Here is a 25,071-nt window from a genome sequence, read left to right as displayed (position 1 = left end):
AGTTGTGTGCGTGAGTGTTTAGTATGTCACCAACCTTCAACGGCCCTCTTGAAGAAGACCTTGCAGCTTCCGCAGGTGAGGACTCCATAGTGGCAGCCAGAGGCCTCGTCAGAACACACCAGGCAGATCTTATGGGTTGGACCGCTGTGCTTGGCAGGGGCTGAAGATGTGGAGCTGCTGACCTCGGGTCTGGCCGTTGGACTGCAACACAACAAATACAACACAGAGGTCAATATATCACATCAATTCCAAATGTATTTATAAATTTTTCAACTGCATTTATTTGGCTTTTATCACAGATGAATGTCGCTCAGATCCAGACTGCTTAAGGCTAGAGTCTTGCCTCGGGTCAGTTCACCGCAGTTGAACCTCCCCCAAAAAATCATCTGGCGGGTGGACTGAAAACTTTATTGCTGTTCAGAACAATTAAATTGCGGTTCGAAACATTTCAAAACATTATTTTCATTTTTTTTTTAGTCAGGAGCTTCTTATGTTGAATTATGTTGCAAATTCCATTAGGCTATGTGAGCGGTGAGGCAGACCTACCCTAGGCTACCAGCCACGCAGCGAGAAAGTGGAGCAGGGAACTGTCCATTAGTAGCCTATGTGTGTGGTGCTGGAACATTCATAATTTGTTGCTGCACATGGAAGAGCTTTGTTCTCCTCTGCCACGTGACAATATGTCGCCAAGTTTGTTTTCCCTGACTCCTAGCTCATGCGAAAATGGCGAACATAACAGTTTTGAGTCATTGTGGACAAGGATGACAACAACCTGGTAGATGGATACACAGCCTGCAAAAATGCAAACAGGTATTTGTTTACAATAATTCAGTTAATTATCAGTTTGGTCGGCGAGGGGAGGGTGCAGCTCCAAAAAACGGATCCGTGCAGAACTCTAATATAGGTAACTTCTGAGAGATTATTGAATGTCTCTGCAAAAACAAATCAAAGAAAATAACACGAGCCGAAAACAACTAGTGGAGATTTTACAGTGAAATGCTTGCTTATGAACCTTTCCCAACAATGCAGAGTTTAAAAATAACAAAGAATTTAATTGTAACTGACACAAGAGGAATACAATAAAATACACAAGAATGGAGCTATATACAGGGCTCAATGTGCAGAGGTACAAGATATTTCAGGTAGATATCTACATAAAGGCAGGGTAAAGTGACTAGGCATTCAGATAGATAATAATACAAGTAAAATAAAGAACAGAGTAGCAGCAGCAAATGATGAGTGCAAAAGTGTGTGTGTACGTATGTGTGTTTGTGTTGTGTCGGTGTGTGTGTACACTCGCGCACGCGTATGTGAATGTGTGATGGTTGTGTGGGAGTGACAGTGTAGTGTGTGTGTATACAGTGCATTCAGAGCCTGTTGGTAAGAAGGACGCTCCGGTAGCAGAGTGAAAGGTAGCAGAGTGAACAGTCTTTGGCTTGGGAGTCTGGCAATTTTTCAGGAACTCGTAGGCCAATACAGCAGTAAGGCTATAACTTTCATTGTCAACTAAGTCAAAATACATGAAGCTGACAAAAAATAAAAGTAGAAAATTAAAAATTCTGGTTCTTTCAATTGCATTCATCTCTCTACTCAGCCTTTTCTATAGGTCTTTAACTACTCTTTTTAGCAATTCCGCATTACATATCTTTACTAATGGTGACATACAGTTGAAGTCGGAAGTTTACATACACCTTAGCCAAATACTTTTAAACTCAGTTTTTCACAATTCCTGACATTTAATCCGAGTAAACATTCCCTGTCTTAGGTCAGTTAGGATCACCACTTTATTTTAAGATTGTGAAATGTCAGAATAATAGTAGAGAGAATTATTTATTTCGGCTTTTATTTCTTTCATCACATTCCCAGTGGGTCAGAAGTTTACATACACTCAATTAGTATTTGGTAGCATTGCCTTTAAATTATTTACTTGGGTGCAAACGTTTTGGGTAGCCTTCCACAAGCTTCCCACAATAAGTTGGATACATTTTGGAATATTCCTCCTGACAGAGCTGGTGTAACTGAGTTAGGTTTGTAGGCCTCCTTGCTCGCACACGCTTTTTCAGTTCTGCCCACACATTTTACATGGGATTGAGGTCAGGGCATTGTGATGGCCACTCCAATACCTTGACTTTGTTGTCCTTAAGCCATTTTGCCACAACTTTGGAAGTATGCTTGGGGTCATTGTCCATTTGGAAGACCCATTTGCGACCAAGCTTTAACTTCCTGACTGATGTCTTGAGATGTTGCATCAATATATCCACAATTTTCCTACCTCATGATGCCATCTATTTTGTGAAGTGCACCAGACCCTCCTGCAGCAAAGCACCCCCACAACATGATGCTGCCACCCCTGTGTTTCACGGTTGGGAGGGTGTTCTTCAGCTTGCAAGCTTCCCCCTTTTCCCTCCAAACATAAATGGTCATTATGGCCGGACAGTTCTATTTTTGTTTCATCAGACCAGAGGATATTCCTCCAAAAAGTACAATCTTTGTCCCCATGTGTCCCCATACTTTTGTACCTGTTTCCTCCAGCATCTTCACAAGGTCCTTTGCTCTTGTTCTGGGATTGATTTGTACTTTTCGCACCAAAGTACATTCATCTCTAGGAGACAGAACGCGTCTCCTTCCTGAGCAGTATGACGACCGCATGGTCCCATGGTGTTTATACTGGCGTAGTATTGTTTGTACAGATGAATGTGGTACCTTCAGGCATTTGGAAATTGCTCCCAAGGATGAACCAGACTTGTGGAGGTTTTTCTGAGGTCTTGGCTGATTTCTTTTTATTTTCCCATGATGTCAAGCAAAGAAGCACTGAGTTTGAAGGTAGGCCTTGAAATACATCCACAGGTAAACCTCCAATAGGCTAATTGACATAATTTGAGTCTATCAGAAGCTTCTAAAGCCATGACATCATTTTCTGACATTTTCCAAGCTGTTTAAAAGGCACAGTCAACTTAGTGTATGTAAACTTCTGACCCAATGGAATTGTAATACAGTGAATTATAAGTTAAATAATCCGTCTGTAAACAATTGTTGGAAAAATTACTTGTCATGCACAAAGTAGATGTCCTAACCGACTTGCCAAAACTATAGTTTGTTTACAAGAAATTTGTGGAGTGGTTGAAAAACAAGTTTTAACAACTCCAACCTAAGTGTATGTAAACTTCCGACTTCAACTGTATATACCATTTCCAGCCTTTCATAATAAAATTAATTAGACTGCACACAATGCCCACAATTCTTCATTATCATTACACTATTGTTCTAAATTCAATCATTCAGTTCATTGAAGTCACATGCACCATTATCCGTTTCTATCTTGTTTGTATAGCCCATTCATCCATTGATGACAGAATAGCATATTTTTATTTTACCTTTATTATGTTACTAGTTTTTGCTTAGTAGCCAGAGCAATGCTGCCACACGAGTGGTCATATGCTGAATGCATGGACAGCACAGACATTCTTGGGAAAAGTGCAATTTTGGAAATAGAGCTGCAACTCTTGAATTTTGAGAATTATTTGACAAAGGTGTCATAGAAACTTCAGAATATGCCCTTTCTGATACTATACAGAAATCTAAATGTTTTACCTGCATGTGACTGAAGGAGGATTGGATAAAGTGACGCTCCTTTCCCTGCATCTGTCAATTACAAGACGCGCCCATCTCTTCATGTACAATTTGACAACTGATAGGCCTACTATTGTCACTCATCAGATAGACAAGATTAAATTGACAAACTTATTTGTGAAATTAGTTTTGGTATAGTTAAGGTGTAGTTTCGATGGGCCAGCTGTGCAGGCTGATTGGCATCGTTTGTTTCCTACTCATTCATTTTGATCGAGTCAAGAATACGTTTTGCATTATTCTAAAAGCCTACTGCAACACAGTAGCATGTTTTCTTTCCCTTACAATACATTTGATTAGTAATATAGTTACAGTAAATAAAACAGTTCTGCAACAGCTAATTTTTTTAAAGTAAAATTTAAGAGAATGGTATCAACCAGCAAGGTGAGGTGCACTATCCAATTATTAACATGAGCGCCAACGCTGATAAATAGGCATAACACAAACTCATCTTCTAAATTAAATTAAAATCAACCTCTTCACCCTCATCATTCCGTTAGGCCTAATTTAAATTTGATTGTGAAGTAACTTGCACAATTATCGCCCATTCTATCCATTTGTCATTCAGTGGACTGGCATTGTTTGGTTCACTGGATAGAGTCAAGGATATGTTTTGCGTTATTCTTAAAGCCTACTGCAACATGTAGCATGTTTTCGTTCCCATTAGAATACATTTGATTAGTAATAGAGTTATAGTAAATAAAACAGTCCCACAACAGCTTGTTTTTACAGAGTAAAACGTAAAAGAGAACGGTATCCATGCCCAAGGCACGCAGTCAAATTATTTGCTGCTGATAAATAGGCATAACACAAAATCAATACACTATTGTCTTTCTAAATTAAAAGAAAATCAACCTCTTCACCCTCCTGATCATTCAGTTAGGCCTAATTAAAATGAAATTGTGCAGAACGATGCACAATTATCGCCCATTCATTCAGTAAGGAGAGAGATGCATTAGCACCTGGCTGGGTACCAAAATCCTACAGCACATTGTCTTGAAGGGTACTTTTGGGAATGTGTGTATTTTTTTTTATATATACTGTATATAAAAACAGGTAATAAGGCTCTAAATACTTTTCGGTTTGTGATTTCTAAATTCTTACAAATAAGTAGTGTACAATACAAAGATTTAGGAAAAGTAGGGGTAGGAGCAGGACACAGCTTTTTGGCCAGATTTTTTAATTTACTAAATCAAACAACATTGGCCGTGTTAAGGTAGCCTAGCGCCAGGCTATCCAGAGTTTAAGGGAGTATGTGTCCAAAAACATAAGGGGAGAGAGTGTGGAGTGAGGTCACATTCTATCTGACTAAATGTGACTCGTTTCAGGAAACTAGGCGTATGTCGCAAGTCACGACTTCACAGGAGAGCCATTTTAACGTTTTATTTATTTTATTTTATCAAAATACATTTTTTGGCAGAAATGTATTCTGGAACATGTGAACTTTCATGTGCCTTAATAACAAACTTGTATGCCATCTGTAAATAGGAATACAATTGTTAAATTACGAGCCTTGTTGGTTAAGCCACACAAAAAGTGAGCAACCTTCCCACTAGCCATGATTGGCTGAGGTAATGAGTGGGCTGGACTTTCCGAGAGAGGAGTTCGGATTGGTCTGCCATATAGCAGGCTTCTGTCTATTTGAGCTGGTCAGTCTGTTGGTAATCGTGACGAACGCGGCTTTAAAAAAAATGTATTGTGGAGTGTAGCTGCATAAGTGTTGCTCTCCACTTTCTGGAGGATCGAGTTTTGAAATAAGTGGAATTAGAGTGCGATAACTAAAGAGATGGAGAAAACACCTGTCTCTAGATTACATCTTCAAAACTAAAGGGCAACCGTGGCATGGCATCCGTGACAGAAAGACGCGTCCATCATGCATGATGTATACGGGTAAGATAGTCTAGCTAGCTACTTTCAGATATTACACGTTTCTAATTTTGACAGAAAGTGGTTTCATTTCAAGCTAAAGTGTATTGTTAGCTAGCTAGATAACGTTAGCTAGGGAGCCAGACAACTAGCATTACGTGTATGACGTTATTATTAATATCCCAGAACCGTTTGCTTTTCTAGTTAGAGCCTAATGTTAGCTAACACTGAACCTGGTGGTTAGCTCGCAGCAGATTCATGCAGGGTAGTAACGACATGATTTGGCACTATGTTCATTGTTGTTTAACTTACCTAACATTAGCTGGCTGGCTCGTTAGCTAACATTACCTGTGTGATCTTACACATTATTTACCAAGCTATGTTCATTGTTTACCTAGCTAGCTGGCTACATGTCTTAAGCTAAAGTGTACAACACCCGTTAAATATGGCCGGGGTCAGTAAACATTGGCAAAAAAGTGTAATGAAATTGTTGCCAGCAGAGCTGGTTAGGCTGTTTTCCTGTTATCCAGAGGTGAACAAATTATTGCCCAGAGCGTCAAGTGTGTGTGCTCTGAACACTCCAAGAGCGAAACAAGATGGGTGGGGCTAAAGGTCAAGCGGGTGTGAACGATGCTGAATGGTGTAGACTAGATACAAAAACATTCAAAAAAGGCCATTATCTCAAAAGTGAGTTTACAAGTTAATCAACTTTCAAAGCAGAATTACTTTCCCATTGTTCCTAAAAAATGCAGTGTATTTACCATTTTGTAACTGAGACTACTTTTATCCAATGTAAAAAAAACACAATTTCAAATTTTGCTACATAAGACCGAATCCAGGTTGTGTGTCACAAATGTATTGGGCATGTCAAATGAGACTTTGCTAGTCCCCCTGAAGTTTAGCAGGTATTGATAGTGAGGCTGTCAAAGTGCACCTGGTCGGTACTCTCATCCTTTCTCCAAATAATTCAAATACTGAGCTACATTGTTTGCTCCAAAAAATTGGGAAACTATATTATTTTATACTAACACAATTGCACAGAGAAAGATATTTTAACAACATTTATTTTTCTCAAAAAAGGTAGGGGTCAAAATTTAACACGGTTATGCCTCAAATCTTTATTAACATTTTCATTTCGGATCCCACTGTATTTCACTGCACCCAGTGGTCTGGAAAAAAAGATCCTTAAAGAATGCAAACAAAAAAATACCAGGAAAAAGAGGACGGTCTATGTTGATGTACTGTATTTGCTAAACATAATATAACAGGCTGAAAACAAGGGTTTTTCAATAGAGCTCTTCCCAGGCAAACCCGTCCCACTACAAGCAGCGAGTATAAAGGAGGTCAGGCAAATCATGGGATAATCCGATTCATCTACTCAAAGACAGCCAGACACATACATATTTCTGTGTTGCACTGCCCTGTGATTTAAAGGGGCCTTTGGTCACTAAAGAGGAACCTTATGAGCATTATAAAGCTTCCCTTGTTTGCTAACTCATGTGATGCATTCATGAAGCCAGACTGGGCCGAGTGGGGATTTTTAACACAACATTAACGGCCATTGGACTACTAGGCTATTGTAAAGATAGGGACTAAAAACTAAATCTAGCCTACAGAATCACCATATCAACCCATTTCAGAGGTGTTTCTGCCTGAAGCTGACTTTGAAAACTGGTAAAGAATAGTCACCAAGAGCGACAGACTATTGAAAGCACTTCAACTTCCTCCGGGGTTGAACGTGGTGTGTGTGAATTTGCCCGTTAACCAATAAAGGGTTACTATCAAAGCATCTATGTAGTGGGGGGGGGGAAATCGATAGTTACATAATCACAATATTATTTGCGGGACAATATTATATTGATATTTAACTCCAAGTATCAATTTGTGAAAATGACAACTATGTATATATACACTGCTCAAAAAAATAAAGGGAACACTAAAATAACACATCCTAGATCTGAATGAATGAAATATTCTTATGAAATACTTTTTTCTTTACATAGTTGAATGTGCTGACAACAAAATCACACAAAAATTATCAATGGAAATCAAATTTATCAACCCATGGAGGTCTGGATTTGGAGTCACACTCAAAATTAAAGTGGAAAACCACACTACAGGCTGATCCAACTTTGATGTAATGTCAAAACAAGTCAAAATGAGGCTCAGTAGTGTGTGTGGCCTCCACGTGCCTGTATGACCTCCCTACAACGCCTGGGCATGCTCCTGATGAGATGGCGGATGGTCTCCTGAGGGATCTCCTCCCAGACCTGGACTAAAGCATCCGCCAACTCCTGGACAGTCTGTGGTGCAACGTGGCGTTGGTGGATGGAGCGAGACATGATGTCCCAGATGTGCTCAATTGGATTCAGGTCTGGGGAACGGGCGGGCCAGTCCATAGCATCAATGCCTTCCTCTTGCAGGAACTGCTGACACACTCCAGCCACATGAGGTCTAGCATTGTCTTGCATTAGGAGGAACCCAGGGCCAACCGCACCAGCATATGGTCTCACAAGGGGTCTGAGGATCTCATCTCGGTACCTAATGGCAGTCAGGCTACCTCTGGCGAGCACATGGAGGGCTGTGCAGCCCCCCAAAGAAATGCCACCCCACACCATGACTGACCCACCGCCAAACCGGTCATGCTGGAGGATGTTGCAGGCAGCAGAACGTTCTCCACGGCGTCTCCAGACTCTGTCACGTCTGTCACGTGCTCAGTGTGAACCTGCTTTCATCTGTGAAGAGCACAGGGCGCCAGTGGCGAATTTGCCAATCTTGGTGTTCTCTGCACGGTGTTGGGCTGTAAGCACAACCCCCACCTGTGGACGTCGGGCACTCATGGAGTCTGTTTCTGACCGTTTGAGCATTCACATGCACATTTGTGGCCTGCTGGAGGTCATTTTGCAGGGCTCTGGCAGTGCTCCTCCTACTCCTCCTTGCACAAAGGCGGAGGTAGCGGTCCTGCTGCTGGGTTGTTGCCCTCCTACGACCTCCTCCACGTCTCCTGATGTACTGGCCTGTCTCCTGGTAGCGCCTCCATGCTCTGGACACTACGCTGACAGACACAGCAAACCTTCTTGCCACAGCTCGCATTGATGTGCCATCCTGGATGAGCTGCACTACCTGAGCCACTTGTGTGGGTTGTAGACTCCGTCTCATGCTACCACTAGAGTGAAAGCACCGCCAGCATTCAAAAGTGACCAAAACATCAGCCAGGAAGCATAGGAACTGAGAAGTGGTCTGTGGTCACCACCTGCAGAACCACTCCTTTATTGGGGGTGTCTTGCTAATTGCCTATAATTTCCACCTGTTGTCTATTCCATTTGCACAACAGCATGTGAAATGTATTGTCAATCAGTGTTGCTTCCTAAGTGGACAGTTTGATTTCACAGAAGTGTGATTGACTTGGAGTTACATTGTGTTGTTTAAGTGTTCCCTTTATTTTTTTGAGCAGTGTATATTTTTAAAGGTAGGTAACATTGGCTAGCACTAGTCGGCTGTACCTACGCACAAACTTTCATCCTATAGCTTCTTCTCCATCTTTTTAAATAGAGAGCCCACGTTTTTAGCACTTATTTCCCTGACTGATAAATTTGTTCTCTTGCTCTCTCTAGTCTCTCTGCAGCAGACGCACTGAGTATACCAAGATACACTGAGTATACCCCCCCACGCTCAATTTTAGGGTGCATGGACTCGAAAAGCGTTCCACAGGGATGCTGGCCCATGTTGACACTCCAATGCCTCCCACAGTTGTGTCAAGTAGGCTGGATGTCCTTTAGGTGGTGGACCATTCTTGTTAAACACGGGAAACTGTTGAGCTTGAAAAACCCAGCAGTGATGCAGTTCTTGCCACAAACCATTGCGCCTGGCACCTACCACCATACCCCGTTCAAAGGCCCTTACATTTTATGTCTTGCCCATTTACCCTCTGAATGGCACACATGCACAATCCATGTCTCAAGGCTTAAAAATTATTATTTAACCCATCTCCTCCCCTTCATCTACACTGATTGATGTGGATTTAACAAGTGACAATAATATGAAATCATAACTTTCACCTGGATTCACCTGATCAGTCTGTCAGGGAAGGAGCAGGTATTCTTAATGTTTTATATACTCAGTGTATAGTGAGCAATATGTTTGGAACATCAAATCGCAATATCGAATCGACGCCTAAGTATCGTGATACTAACGTATCGTTAGGTCCCTGGCAATTCCCAGCCCTACACCCATGCCATGTTTCTCATTACCCACAATTTCCACTGATGCTGCCAATGAAAGACGGAACTTTCATTGAGAAACTAAAATAGCTCTGGAACAGCGCCATCTTTTAGATTAATTGGTCTTTTCACAAGGGGTAAACAACATATTTCAAGGTCCTAAAATATATTTGTACCAGAATGCGAAGCAGGGAATCAATTCAAGTGCTACAGCCCAATCGAATGTCTTATTTGAGACTAACTATTTTACAGTAGTAAAGCAAGGAGGGGCAAAATGCAAGTGAAGACTGCCAGATGGACTCGGGAGAGAGAGGTGAGGCATGAAAGGGTAGGCCAAGAGCCAGAAACAGGAGAATCTGCTCACAAAATGGCTCCTGCTCCCATTTTAGAGAATCAACACGAGGACAAATATCTCTAAGAAAGCATGCAGCCTGTGGAGGGATGCCAAGGGCACCATCCGGGAGCATACCGGTCCTTTTCAATCTGTCATTTCTGCCCGTGTCACTTCTGCCCCCTGCAGTAGATCAACAGCAGTCTCCTTTTCAAGCACACTCATATTTTGCAGAACGTACTAATGTGAGGGATGTCTGGCCTTCCTCAGTCAGAGACTGTTAGGTAACAATAGTCCTAGGTTAGGTTATTTCCCAAATGGAACCCTATTCCCTTCCCTATATAGTGCACGATTTTAACCAGAGTCCTATGTGCTCTGGTTAAAAAGTAGTGCACTACATAGGACATATGGTGCCATTTGGGATGCAGGCTAAGTGAGGGTATCCTGTAATGGAGCTGTTTATTGCCTGCGTCCAGTGATAAAAGATGTTCATGTCTTCAGTGCTGGGGACCTTGCTTTGCTCCCCCAGATTAAATTTGCTCCTGACACCTCTTATGTGCTAAAGCAGACGGATGACGAGGGCTCCAGAGCACAAAGCGCCATTTCCCTGTTGCCCTTATGCGATTACCTTTCATTTAGCACATTAATGCTTTAGCCATGGTCGATGGAAACTTCTGCTTTATCGTATGTGACTGGAGACAGAAAACACCACAGGCCAGACTTTGTGCCTTTGCTTGACTCAAAGCAAGTTGTAAAAGATTTATCACTAGTTGTGTTGACGATTAAAAATAGTTGACAATTGTGGTGTGTAACTATTATTTGTGTTATTACATTGTAGTTAAGACTGTACTACTTGCTGCCTAAAGCAGGGGAGAGGAGTAGCCCATTTTAAGACATACAGGAGAGAAGAAAACAGTGCAATATACATTTTTACATAAAAAAGAAACATACAAATCATGATATAAACACCGCTCAGTTTAAGCGGAAAACTAAATTGCATAAGCACAAAAGTTTGCAATACAAAACGTACCCAAAACAGAGAGGGAGAGATGAAGATAGCGAAAAATAGGGGAGATGGAGACAGAGAGAGTCAAGGCAAAATGTGATACTCAAAAGTTGTGCTACAGTACTTACTTCAGAAAGTATTCATAATCCTTGATTTATTCCACATAGTTGTGCTACAGCTGGAATTCAAAATAGATTAAATGTATTTCCCCCCCCCACCCACCTACAAACAATAGCCCATAATGACAAAGTCAAAATATGTTAATTCTTTTTCAAAATATTTTTCTGAATGAAAACAGAAATATCTCATTTATATTTTGTATTAGTCAAAAGTTTGGACACACCTGCTCATTCAAGGGTTTTTCTTTATTTGTAACATTTTCTACATTGTAGAATAATAGTGAAGACATCGAAACTATGAAATAACACATACGGAATCATGTAGTAACCAAAAAAAGTGTTAAAGAAATCAGAATATATTTTAGATTCGTCAAAGTAGCCACCTTTTGCCATGATGACATCTTTGCACACTCTTGGCGTACTCTCAACCAGCTTCACCTAGAATGCTTTTCCAACAGTCTTGAAGGAGATCCCACATATGCTGAGCACTTGTTGGCTGCTTCTTCTTCACTCTGCGGTCTCATCCCAAACCATCTCAATTTGGTTGAGGTCGGGTGATTGTGGCAGGTTAAGTGTGCCTTGAATTCTAAATAAATCACTGAGTGTCACAAGCAAAACACCCCCTCACACCTCCTCCTCCATGCTTCATGGTGGGAACCACACATGCGGAAATCATCTGTTCACCTACTCTACATCTCACAAAAACACAGCGGTTGGAACCAAAAATCTCAACGGTCTAATGTCCATTGCTCGTGTTTCTGGCCAAAGCAAGTCTCTTCTCTTCTTCTTATTGGTGTTCTTTAGTAGTGGTTTCTTTGCAGCAATTCGACCATGAAGGCCTGATTCATGCAGTCTCCTCTGAAAAGCTTATGTTGAGATGTGTCTGCTACTTGAACTCTGAAGCATTCATATGGGCTGCAATCTGAGGTGCAGTTAACTCTAATGAATTTATTCTCTGCAGAATAGGTAACTCTGCACCTTCCTTTCCTGTGGCGGTCCTCATGAGAGCCAGTTTCAGCATAGCGCTTGATGGTTTTTGCTACTGCACATTCAAAGTTCTTGAAATTTTCCAGACTGACTTACCTTCGTGTAATGATGGACTGTCGTTCTCTTTGCTTATCTGAGCTGTTCTTTACATAACATGGACGTGGTCTGCTCCCAAATAGGGCTATCTTCTGTATACCACCACTACCTTGTCACAACACAACTGATTGGCTCAAACGCATTAAGGAAAGAAATTTCACAAATTAACTTTTAACAAGGCACACCTGTTAATTTAAATGCATTCCAGGTGACTACCTCGTGAAGCTGGTTTTGAGAACGCCAAGAGTGTGCAAAGCTGTCAAGGCAAAGGATGGCTACTTTGAACAATCTCAAATATAAAATATATTTTGATTTGTTTAAAACTTTTGGTTACTACATGATTCCATGTGTTATTTCATAGTTTCGATGTCTTCACTATTGTTCTACAATGTAGAAAATAGTAAAAATAAAGAAAACCCTGGAATGAGTCAGTGTGTCCAAACTTTTGACTGGTACTGTATTTACACATCCTGAGTCAATCAATACATGTTAGAATCACTGTCAGCAGTGATTACAGCTGTGAGTCTTTCTGGGTAAGTCTCTAAGGGCTTTGCTTACCTGGATTGTACAACATTTCTAGATTATAATTTGTTTAATTCTTCAAGCTCTGTCAAGTTGGTTGTTGATCATTACTAGACAGCCCTTTTCAAATCTTGCCATCAATTTTCAAGCCGATTTAAGTCAAAGCTGTAACTAGGCCACTAGGAACATTCAATGTCGTCTTGGTAAGCAACTCCAACGGATATTAGGTCTTGTGCTTTAGGTTACTGTCCTACTGAAGGTGAATTTGTCTCCCAGTGTCTGCTGAAAAGCAGACTGAACCAGATTTTCCTTTAGGATTTTGCCTGTGATTAGCTTTACTCAGTTTCTTTTTATCCTAAAAAAATATCCATCTTCTGTACAGGTTTCCTTTTCACTCTGTCATTTAGGCTAGTATTGTGGAGTAACTAAAACGTTGATCCATCCACAGTTTTCTCCTATCACAGCCACTAAACTAACTGTTTTAAAGTCACCATTGGCCTCATGGTGAAATAACCTGAATGGTTTCCTTCCTCTCTGGTAAGTTAGGAAGGACGCCTGTATCGTTGTAGTGACTGGGTGTATTGATACACCATCCAAAGTCTAATTAATAACTTCACCATGCTCAAAAGGGACATTCAATGTATGTTTGTTTTTTTACCCATCTACTAATAGGTACCTTTCTTCATTGGAAAACCTCTCTGGTTTTTGTGGTTGAATCTGTGTTTGAAATTCACAGCTCAACTGAGGGACCTTCTCGATAATTGTATGTGTGGGTTACAGAGATGAGATAGTCACTCAAAAAGCATGTTAAACTCTATTATTCCTCACAGATTGAGTCCATGCAACTTATTATGTGACTTGTTAAGCAAATGTTTGCTCCTGAACTCATTAAGGCTTCCCATAACAAAGGGGTTGAATACTTAAGACTCGAGACATTCCAGCTTCTCATTCATTCATCAATTTCTAAAAACTCAAAATCTCAATATTTCATCCATTTTAAATTCAAGCTATAACAAGAAAATGTGGTAAAGGTCAAGGGGTGTGAACACTTTCTGGAGACACTATATCGTGGGGCTGAGGATGGGTCAATACGGCTGCGTTTTTCGCTCTGAAAAAGATCTGATGTGACCAATAAGTAAACAAAGATCAGAATTGGTCTGCCTGTGTAAACACAGCCTATGACATTTGATTCTGAAACCAACAAATGGTCAATCTGGTCTTGTGGTGAAGTAAAGCCGTCAGCATACACTTAATGAAGCCGAATATGTAAGTACCATTATGAAAACAGAGGGGGAGATAGAGCGAGAGAGAAAATGAGATACAGCACCTCCATTGTCTTACTCCCTTTTGTTTTTCTCTCCTCAAAGCCTGTCTCTATGACTAATAGTGGAGAGACATGAAAATGTTTTCCAAATACAGTATGTGAGGAGGCAAGCAGCTCTCAGCTATGTAGGTCAGTGTGACTATGTTTAACCATGACAAAGTGCAAACACTGTGCACATGCTGTCATATTAAGGACCTCAATCCTCTGTGTGTAACCCCCAGGTAATGGACAGAACAGTATGCATTCATTTTACATTTATCAGCGAAGGGTAGGAAAACACTAAATTAGTGTTTGTGTTAAAATATTATTTTACTGTTAAAATAGGTCTCCAGAATATTATTATTTTGTTCAATAGAGATGAATTTGCCTACATCTTTATGTCCACTAACACTAATGTTTTTCTCTGCACTGTTGGGAAGTAAGCATTTGTCTGTTAGTCTACACAAATAAAATCGAATTTAATTTATAGATCTAATTATTTGGGGTTATTCAGCACCTGAGTAAGTGGAAACTCAGAATGCATTAGCTAAATCTAAATCTAATACCCACTGCTAGTAGCCATGTATTAATAACAGAAAAGTGAATATCCTAAATAACTGTGCAGTTGTAGCCTACTACCCAATTAGACCTATGCAATCGCAAAGGCTGATGCGCATTTCACATGCTCTGTATCTCAAAGCCATGTCAAATATACTGGTGGTAAAATAGTTGCCATTGAGCACAATATGAGAGTTGAGAAATAAAAAGTATACCTACAGAGAACCACCTCTATTCAACTGTGACAATAGCGGTACACGTGATAGCTGTGTTTTCCCCTCATTTGGATTTTGACCTGTTCTACAATCAGAAAACTTCACTTTCATGTTTTATTTTGTATTTTATTTACACCTTTATTTAACTAGGCAAGTCAGTTAAGAACAAATCCTTATTGACAATGACGGCCTACCCCGGCCAAACCCTATGGGACTCATCACAGCCGGATGTGGACAGGCTGGATTCGAACCAGGTACTGTAGTGGCGCCTCTTGCACTGAGATGCAGTGCCTTAGACCGCTGCGCCACTCGGGAGCCCATTTATTAAAGGAATCATTAGGATTAGGGATGAAACGGTTACCGGTTTCACAATAAACCACAGTAAAATTCCCAACGATTAGTATTACCGTTTCAAATTTGAATTATCATTAAAACCGTGTTTGACTACCAAGATTTGAAAAACTCACGGTAAATACTGTCCAGCATCAACAGAAGTAAGCAACAGTCTGATGCAGGCGCAGAATGCAACGTGGGTTTTGTTTTGTGTGAAAACATGGCGGGAGGCAGTGACAGCGTTCAGAAGATTTTTCAGCCCTTTAAGAGGACTAAATCTGAAGTGTGGTCGTATTTGGGGTTTTACAAGAGTGCTGAGGGAAACTTAAATCGAAGATGGTCACCCTGTCTGCAGAACATGCAAAAAAATATTTAAAAAATAATAATAAATAAATAAATCGCTGCAAAAGGGGGCAACACTTCACATCTCTTGAGTCATTTTTGTGACCACCACCCACTACTTTATAGCGAATGAAAGGTAAGTTAACTTTTAGCTCAATGCATGATGTGGGGACTTCGGAAAGGGGGAAAATGTCATTGTTTGTCTAACTTGCTAATAGCTTGTCAATAATGTAAACTGAAGCTTTCAGTGTTACCTACTCTTGTTAAAACACTACACGTTGTTCTGCTGATGTGTGCGTCGTGTGTCTGCAGACTCTATTCCCCCATTGCACACGGTAACACGTTATGTAGTTTAGTAACCCACCCAACATATTTTGTTCATTTAAAATCCTGCAGACGTCGACTTGGTTGTAAAAGTGTTCCAACAGGAGAAACACCATAGACTCCTATACACGACTCCTGTATTTATGTCAATTGTTCGGCTCATTGCAATTACTATCACTGTCTTCTTAAGACTCGTTTGTATTTATGTAAATTGTGCATGGGGTCATTGCATATACTCAAATGCAACACAGAAGATAGACGTGTGTGTGTAAGTGAATAATAATAGAACACCAATAATAATATATTTGCTATTCCTTTGTTTACAGAGTGGGCGTGCAGCAGGCAAACCCAGTGATGCTACTGGTCCCTCATCTACAGTTGTGACACAGACACTCCAGCAAGCATTTAAAAAAGGCAGGCTGCTTATGCACCCACATCAAAAAATGCTCAAGACCTCACTGCAGCCCTTTCATATTACATTGCAAAGGACATGATGCCATTTCATATTGTTGAGAAGCCTGGCGTTCTGAGGCTGATGAAGGTTGCCGTGCCTCACTACAAAGTGAGTGCTGCTAATTTTGTGTTGTTTATTTGGTTGTGTTCATTTAAACCTGCACTAGGGAAACTTACCTCTGATGGCCAGATGGTGCCATCTTTAATGTTAATTCTATTATTTTAATGTTTATGCACACAAAAAGTGCATAGTGATGCTAATTGTATTTGTTGTTTGTTGGTTTTCAATATAAAACTTGATGAAATGATTTCAGTGTGTGTGTGTATATCAGTATTTTTTTTAAATTTCCAGCACATTTTAACAATACCGCAATAATACTGATAACTGTGATAATTGTGGTTGTAATAATCATGGTTTTAGCCTCCGAAAAAATTTAGAGTTTTGAGTAAGGTGACCATCTTTAACTTGCAGAACCAATGTAACCAATACATTTTTTTACTTGCACGGCCAAAGTCAAAGGTTCACGAAATGCAATTACATGGTTGCAGTTTGGAGACCTGCATATAGGCCTATGAAAAGCAGTTCACCTTATTCAACCATCAGAATGAAGCCTAAAAATACCAAGCTGTTTCTCTGTTACATAATGACACAGCACAAGGCAAGTCAATAAAAACTCTTTACAAATGGTTGATTTATCTAGCCTAGTTGGGCGGGCAGCAAACTTTAGCCCATAGTCCATAAGGACAAGGGCCAGCCAGGCTATTTATTATGCGTCCTGCTTTCAATAACAGTAACAAGCCCTAGTGAAGTCTATTATCGTTCGCCACTGCCTATCATTAACCTATACAAAATACTTCCTCATGGGATCTCACACAAATACAATGTTATTTTCAACAACAAAAATGACTACGTGGTTGGAGAGTTACTTATCCAATAGAACCCAGAGAGTGTTCTTCAACGGAAGCTTCTCTAACATCAGATATGTACAGTGTGGTATCCCTCAGGGCAGTTGGCTTCGGCAGTTAACTTTTCCTTTTACAAATTATTTGCCTCTTGTCTTTAAAGAAGCTAAAATTACTATGTAGACTGATTACTGCACACATCAGAACCTACAGCCAGTGAGCTCACAGACTCTTAGCAAGGAGTTACAGTCAGTGTCAGAACGGATAATTAACAATAAACTGGTCTTAAATACATTTAAAAACCAAAAGCATTGTATTTGGTTCAAAGCATTCTCTTAGACCTAAACCTAAGGTGAAGCTGTGCATGAAGGGTGTGACCATTGAAATACTTGAAAAAGCTGAACTCCTAGGAGTAACATTGGATTGTCAGTAATCATAGTAAAGTTATTCACAAAGTTGGTGTGAAGATGGGGAGAGGTATGTCTGTTTTAAAAATAAGTTCTGCGTGTTGATACAAAGATAAACTGTACAAGTTGTTCAGGTTCTGATCTTGTCCCATCTTGATTTCTGTCCAGTAATATGGTCAGGTGCAGCTAAAGACCAAGCACAGCTGTCTCAAAACAAAGCAGCACACCTTGCCCTTAACTGCAAAGACAGAACTAAACATCAACATGCTTGATAGTATTTCATGATTGAGGAGAAATTGAATACTTCACTTCTAGTCTAAGAAACATTGTTTTGAAAATGCGTAACCACTTGCAAAGACTTCAAACAGATATACAATGCCTTCGGGAAAGTATTCAGACACCTTGACTTCTTCCACATTTTGTTATGTTACAGCCTTATTCTAAAATTGATCAAATTGGTTTTTTCCCTCATCAATCTACACATAATAACCCATTACGAGGTTTGAATATAACAACTTTATTTTGAATTGAATGTAATATCTTAAGTTGTTCTGGTCTATAACTGTTCTGTACTTTCTCATGTATTTGAACGTTTTATGTGGACCCCAGGAAGAGTAGTTGCATGTGCAGTAGCTAATGGGGATCCTAATAAACTAAAATGTATCATTCCACACATACACTTAACTGTGAAAAGGTGTTGCCAGGGCATTTCCACCATTACCACTGAAAAGAGCAGCACAGTGGAATAAAGGATGTTGCATGGGTTTCCTCTGAGATTTCACAACAGGGAGACCGATGGAAAGGGGCGGAGAGCGAGATATTAAGAGAGGGTGAGAGCAATACATGGCTTGAGTGATAAATATTGAATGAGGGAGAGAGATAAATATTTAGGGGGGGGGGGGGGGCAATGGAGAAAACCCAAGATTCAAAACAAAGTAACAGTTAGTACCAGGGTGCAGAGGGAATGCCCGTTTACTGGAGTGCAGAAAGATATGGAGAGACAAAAATTGCAACCTATAATTTTAATTTCCTATGGGACGGGCAATGGAGCATGATTTTGATCCAGATCTTTGGCTCTGCCCGAGGGAAGAGGAGCGTCTCACGGATGTTAGCTTTCACTCAGGTGAACTCAGGGACTTCAATATAAAACTGTACAATGCAGACAGGGCCAAGGACCTTGATAAGGTTATCAACAGTGATTAACTGCAAACAGCTGTGCCAGTCCCTGGAAGTGTGACCTAAATGATGCTGATTAAACCGCTATAAGGACATCACCAATAGCCGTGTCCGCACAGGGTGACCTACGCTAAACTGTTGTTTGCCAGTATAAAATTAGGTATTGGTTTAGACATCTAATGTCACATAGTGGGCAGGATTCTCTTGACTTGACTTGTGAATAAAGGACTCGGACACTAGGGACTCGACTCAGACTAGGTTTAATGACTCGACTACATCACTGGTTTAGACATCAGTGTTCATGTTGCAGTTCTCTTTGTCCTGGGAATTTGTCATCAAAGAATTATCCACATACAGTTGAAGTCGGAAGTTTACATACACTTAGGTTGGAGTCATTAAAACGTATTTTTCAAACACTCCACAAATTTCTTGTTATGTTTCTTGATGTATTTCAAGGCCTACCTTCAAACTCAGTGCCTCTTGGCTTGACATCATGGGAAAATCAAAAGAAATCAGCCAAGACCTCAGAAAAAAATTTGTAAACCTCCACAAGTCTGGTTCATCCTTGGGAGCAATTTCCAAACGCCTGAAGGTACCACGTTCATCTGTACAAACAATAGTACGCAAGTATAAACACCATGGGATCACGCAGCCGTCATACTGCTCAGGAAGGAGACGCATTCTGTCTCCTAGAGATGAACATACTTTGGTGCGAAAAGTGCAAATCAATCCCAGAACAACATCAAAGGACCTTATGAAGATGCTGGAGGAAACAGTTACAAAAGTATCTATATCCACAGTAAAAACGAGTCCAATATCGACATAACCTGAACGGCCGCTCAGCAAGGAAGAAGCCACTGCTCCAAAAGCGCCATTAAAAAGTAGCCATCACAAAGCTCTGACCTAAACCCCATAGAAAATGTGCGGGGAGAACTGAAAAAGTGTGTGCGAGTAAGGAGGCCTAAAAATCTGACTCCGTTACACCAGCTCTGTCAGGAAGAATAGGTCAAAATTTACCCAAATTATTGTGGGAAGCTTGTGGGAGGCTACCCAAAATGTTTGACCCAAGTTAAACAATTTAAAGGCAATGCTACCAAATACTAATTGAGTGTATGTAAACTTCTGACCCACTGAGAATGTGATGAAAGAAATAAAAGCGGAAATAAATCATTCTCTCTGCTATTTTTCTGACATTTCACAATCTTAAAATAAAGTGGTGATCCTAACTGACCTAAGACAGGGATTTTTTACCAGGATTAAATGTCAGGAATTGTGTAAAACTGAGTTTAAAAGTATTTGGCTAAGGTGTATGTAAACTTCCGACTTCAACAAGCAACTTCCAACCTTCCACCGGCCCAGGAAGGATATCCTTTTGATCAAGCGGGATCCAGGGGGGGAAGGAAGATAACCCAGAACAAAATTAGAGCTTAAACCCAGGAATCAGAGGTGCCAGAAAAGGCTGTCCCGTGTAGCTCAGTTGGTAGAGCATTGCGCAACATTAGGATTGTGGGTTCAATTCCCACAGGGAACCAGTACGATAATGTATGCACTCACTAGTGTAAATCGCTCTGGAGTAGAGTGTCTGCTAAAATGACAAAAAATAAATAAGGGCGAACACAATACAGATCAAATCAAAGTTTGTTGCATACACTGATAAATTACACAAATCTAAATGTAACTTCTATTGCCATTGCGAACTATGCAAAAATAGCCTACAAAACCAACAAATAAAAATATTTCAGCCTGCAGGTAGAAAATAACCCGACAAAAATAAATCACAATTGCTACGTGTGGCCTGTCTGCAAGGAACTCTAAATATTGTATCAACTATCAAGTTGGTCTAGCACAAAGCTTGTACTAACAGACTTGCAACATCGTATAAAATATCTTGGATCCTCAGTTTCCTGCATCAGTGACCCCCGGACTGACATAGCGGTCTGCTATTTGGGCAAGGGATAAGAAGTAATCAGGTAGGCATATTTTATGATGTTTCCACCGGATCAGAGCATGACATTGTTTTTCTCCCTTTCACGCCAAGTGGTTATTGAAAGGGGGAGAGCTAGGCTACATTGAGGAACTATTGTCATTCTCAGTGGATGTAAAAACAGACTTTGTTTACTTCCTGTTTGAGGTGAAGAAAAAAATACTTTCAGAACCTTCACAGCTCATTAGTGGTGGTGAGTTAAGACAATCAGAAAAACTACCAGATCCCCAAATGAGCACATTTATAAGCCCACATTTGCACCTAGGCCTACTTCTATACGTAATGAGGTGCACGTCCTTACTCAACATTCACAGCAGCGCTCCAAACAAAACACAATGAATAAATTCACTCGTAAATGGAATGGTATAAGCCAAAAACACAAGTGTAGCCTACGTTGTGCACTCTGCAAACAACGTGCCCACTCCGACAATGAGAACTGTAAATGACTGTAGTAATAATAATCATTTTAATGCATTAACAGAAATTACGATAACCAAACAAACATTGTAGATGAGAAATTACGGGAATTAACGGTAAATGTACTACTGGTGTGCCACCCCAGTGAACCCGCAATGGATTAATCTACTGAGACTGGCGTCAATCAAGATGTGACAATGTATTTTGGGGCAACTGCCTGACAAAAAAAAATATTGGTCGACCAACAGCCTACCGACCAAACAATCGACCGAATTGGGTCAGCCCTAATAGACATTATGGACAATATACAGTGCAGTGGGAAAATATTTAGAACCCTTCCCCTTTTCCACATTTTGTTACATTACAGCCTTATTCTAAAATGGATTACACACATTGTTCTCCTCATCAATCTACACACAATACCCCAATCTACTGCATGTCAGAGCAAAAACCATGCCATGAGGTCGAAGGAATTGTCCGTAGATCTCCGAGACAGGATTGTGTCCAGGCACATATCTGGGGAAGGGTCCCAAAACATAGCTGCAGCATTGAAGGTTCCCAAAAACACAGAGGCCTCCATTCTAAAATGGAAGAAGTTTGGAACCACCAAGACTCTACCTAGAGCTGGCCGCCCGGCCAAACTGAGCAATCAGGGGAGAAGGGCCTTGGTCAGGGAGGTGACCAAGAACCCGATGGTAAATCTGACAGAGCTCTAGAGTTCCTCTGTGGAGATGGGAGATCATTCCAGAAGGACTACCATCTCTGCAGCATTCCACCAATCAGGCCATTATGGTAGTGGCCAGACGGAAGCCACTCCTTAGTAAAAGGCACATGACAGATCACTTTTAGTTTCCCAGAAGACACCTAAAGGACTCAGACAATGAGAAACAAGAAACAAGAAATATTGAACTCTTTGGCCTGAATGCCAAATGGATCATGCTGTGGGGATGTTTTCCAGTGGCAGTGCCATTAGTCAGGATCAAGGGAAAGATGAACGGAGCAAAGTACATAGAGATCCTTGATGAAAACCTGCTCAGGACCTCAGACTGGGGCGAAGGTTCACCTTCCAACAGGACAACGACCCTAAGCACACAGCCAAGACAACGCTGGAGTGGCTTTGGGACAAGTCTTTGAATGTCCTTGAGTGGAGCCCAGCCCGAGCCCGGACTTGAACCCGATCGAACAACTCTGGAGAGATCTGAAAATAGCTGTGCAGCGACACGTCCCATCCAACCTGACAAAGCTTGAGAAGATCTGCTGAGAACAATGGGAAAAACTGCCCAAATACAGGTGTGCCAAGCTTGTATCGTCATATCCAAGAAGACTCGAGGCTGTAATCGCTGTCAAAGGTGCTCCAACAAAGAACTGAGTAAAGGCTCTGAATACTTATGTTAATATATATATACACACACACAAACATTTCTAAAAACCCGTTTTTGCTTTGTCATTATGGTGTGTAGATTGAGAGAAAAAAACCATATTTAATCCATTTTAGAATAAGGCTGTAACGTAACAAAATGTGGAAAAAGGGAAGTGGTCTGAATACTTTCCGAATACATTGTATAAGTAGGAAAAAAAGGTATGTACAGCAGTAGTTACATACACTGAACAACAATATAAATGTAAACATGTAAAAAGTGTTGGTCCCATGTTTCATAAGCTGAAATAAAAGATCCCAGAAATACACACAAAAATCTTACTTATCTCAAATGTTGTGAACAAATTTGTTTATATCCCTGTTAGTGAGCATTTTAGAACAACAGATTTTTTACCTTGTCAGCTCGGGGATTTGATCCAGCAACTTTTCGGTTACTGGCCCAATGCTCTAACCACTAGGCTACCTGCCACCCCTGACCGGTGTGGCATATCAAGAAGCTGATTAAACAGCATGATCATTGCACAGGTGCACCTTGTGATGGGGACAAGTTGAGGGGCCGTGCAATTGGCATGAATACTGCAGGAATGTCCACCAGAACTGTTGCCAGATAATTGAATGTCAATTTCTCAACCATAAGCCACCTCCAATGTCATTTTAGAGAATTTGTCAGTATGTCCAACTGGCTTCACAATAACGTGTAACCACGGCAGCCCAGGACCTCCACATCCGGCTTTTTCACCTGCGGGATCGTCTGAGGAGGGGGGTGCTGAGGAGTATTTCTGTCTGTCATAAAGCCCTTTTGTGGGGAAAAACTAATTCTGATTGGCTGGGCCTGGCTCCCCCATGGGTGGGCCTATGCCTTCCCAAGCCGAGCCATGGCTGCACCCCTACTCAGTCATGTGAAATCAATAGATTAGGGCCTAACAAATTCATTTCAAATGACCGATTTTCTTATATGAACTGTAACTCAGCAAAATCTTTGAAATTGTTGCATGTAACGTTTATATTTTTGTTCAGTATAGGATGAGCTACTGTGGGTCCTCATTTAAAAGTTGCGTCATACTGCAGCACAGCTTGCGGGGATGCTGCGGAATGGTATGGCACGTTGGAGTGCATGACGTCATAGTATTTTACTGTTAGCCATTAATGCTAGTTATACCCTATCCGAAAGAGCATATTCCAAGGTTTTTAATTAACCTAGTTTTGCCAAACACAAAATGTTTTAGAGATGGTCCCTCTTTCAAAATATAAATATTTTCCTAGAATAACTGCAGCTCCATGCCTACTGATGACAAGCAGCAAACACCCAGTTGGGGAAAATATCCTTTCTATTGTATTCCATTATATTCCATCATAATCATATTGTAAAGGACTGGGAATATAAGCATGTGATTGATGTGTGCTAAATTAACAAGATCATTTCATTGACATGGCGCAACCATAGCCTCAGCTACTATAGCAGATAAATAAATCTTAAAACATATTCTGTTCTTTTTAAATAAATTGTCTTAGTACCATGTTTTTCATGACCTCCCTAAACAAAATACGAATGGATTTGTTTTTTGTTGTTGTTTTTTTTTTACAATTTATTAGACTAGCGGCTATTGGTAGGCTACTCCTCGAGTCCAGGCTATTCTACTCTTAATATGCATATGGTGCAGCAGACTATGGTGCTTTGAGGATGAAATACTCAAAACTTTCGTCTTTTAAATTTATTTCAATGTAGGCCTAATGCTAGAGTGTAAAATACACATATTTAGAAAAAGTCAGGGACAGGTGGGTTCATGGTTTTTATTGAAATTAAGTTATTGAATCGCTGTACTTGAAGCGTCACTACAGACCCAGGTTCGATCCCAGGCTGTGTCACAACCGGCCGTGACCAGGAGTCCCATAGGGCGGCGCACAATTGTTCGGGTTAGGGGAGGGTTTGGCCGGGGGAGCTTTACTTGACTCAGCGCGCTCTAGCGACTCCTTGTGGTGGGACAGGCGCCTGCAGGCTGACTTTGGTCATCAGTTGAATGGTGTTTCCTCCGCCACATTGGTGCAGCTGGCTTCCGTGTTAAGCAGGCGGGTGTTAAGAAGCGAGATTTGGCGGGTCATGTTTCGGAGGACGCATGACTCGACCTTCGCCTCTCCCAAGCCCGTTGGGGAGTTACATTATTGAAATGACAGAGCTGTAGGCCTAAGTGTCCTGTTTACTGTCTTAACAAATTACTTATTGGCATAATGGCTTACTTCAATATACAGTATATCAAATCAATAATTTCTTTCATTTGTGCATGGCATCACACAGCATAGGCTAAAAGTGATCCATGAATAAATACAATCAAGCATTTTAATTATAAAATAAAATAATTGAATAATTAAACCGCAGCATGTCAGCTAAAGCGAATTAATTCATGAATGCATTTATATTGCCATAGATAAAATGCAATGGTGTTCATTGTCCCTCACTCTGTTCACAATGATGGAATCAGCAAAACCGCTCGCCCACACAACGCCAT

General features: G+C 40.7%; 1 protein-coding gene and 1 long non-coding RNA gene across 9 annotated transcripts in view; one reads left to right on the top strand and one right to left on the bottom strand.

Moving 5' to 3' along the window:
• The window catches only part of LOC139583754 (glucocorticoid receptor-like), a 123,059-nt gene that overhangs the window by 30,329 nt on the left and 67,659 nt on the right, over positions 1–25,071 (bottom strand). For all 8 annotated transcript variants that reach the window (XM_071415230.1, XM_071415249.1, XM_071415198.1 and 5 more), the window contains one exon: positions 35–201. In XM_071415230.1, the coding sequence (XP_071271331.1) occupies positions 35–201 (167 nt within the window). The remainder of the gene's footprint in view (positions 1–34; positions 202–25,071) is intronic.
• On the top strand, positions 13,606–16,610 carry LOC139583793 (uncharacterized). Its single transcript, XR_011676618.1, has 2 exons — positions 13,606–14,040; positions 16,176–16,610. It is a non-coding gene; the product is annotated as an uncharacterized lncRNA (long non-coding RNA).

Source organism: Salvelinus alpinus, chromosome 1, assembly GCF_045679555.1.
Source record: "Salvelinus alpinus chromosome 1, SLU_Salpinus.1, whole genome shotgun sequence".
Taxonomy (NCBI): Eukaryota; Metazoa; Chordata; class Actinopteri; order Salmoniformes; family Salmonidae; genus Salvelinus; species Salvelinus alpinus.
Note: the sequence above shows the minus strand (reverse complement) of the source record. Positions and strands in the feature narration are given on the sequence as shown.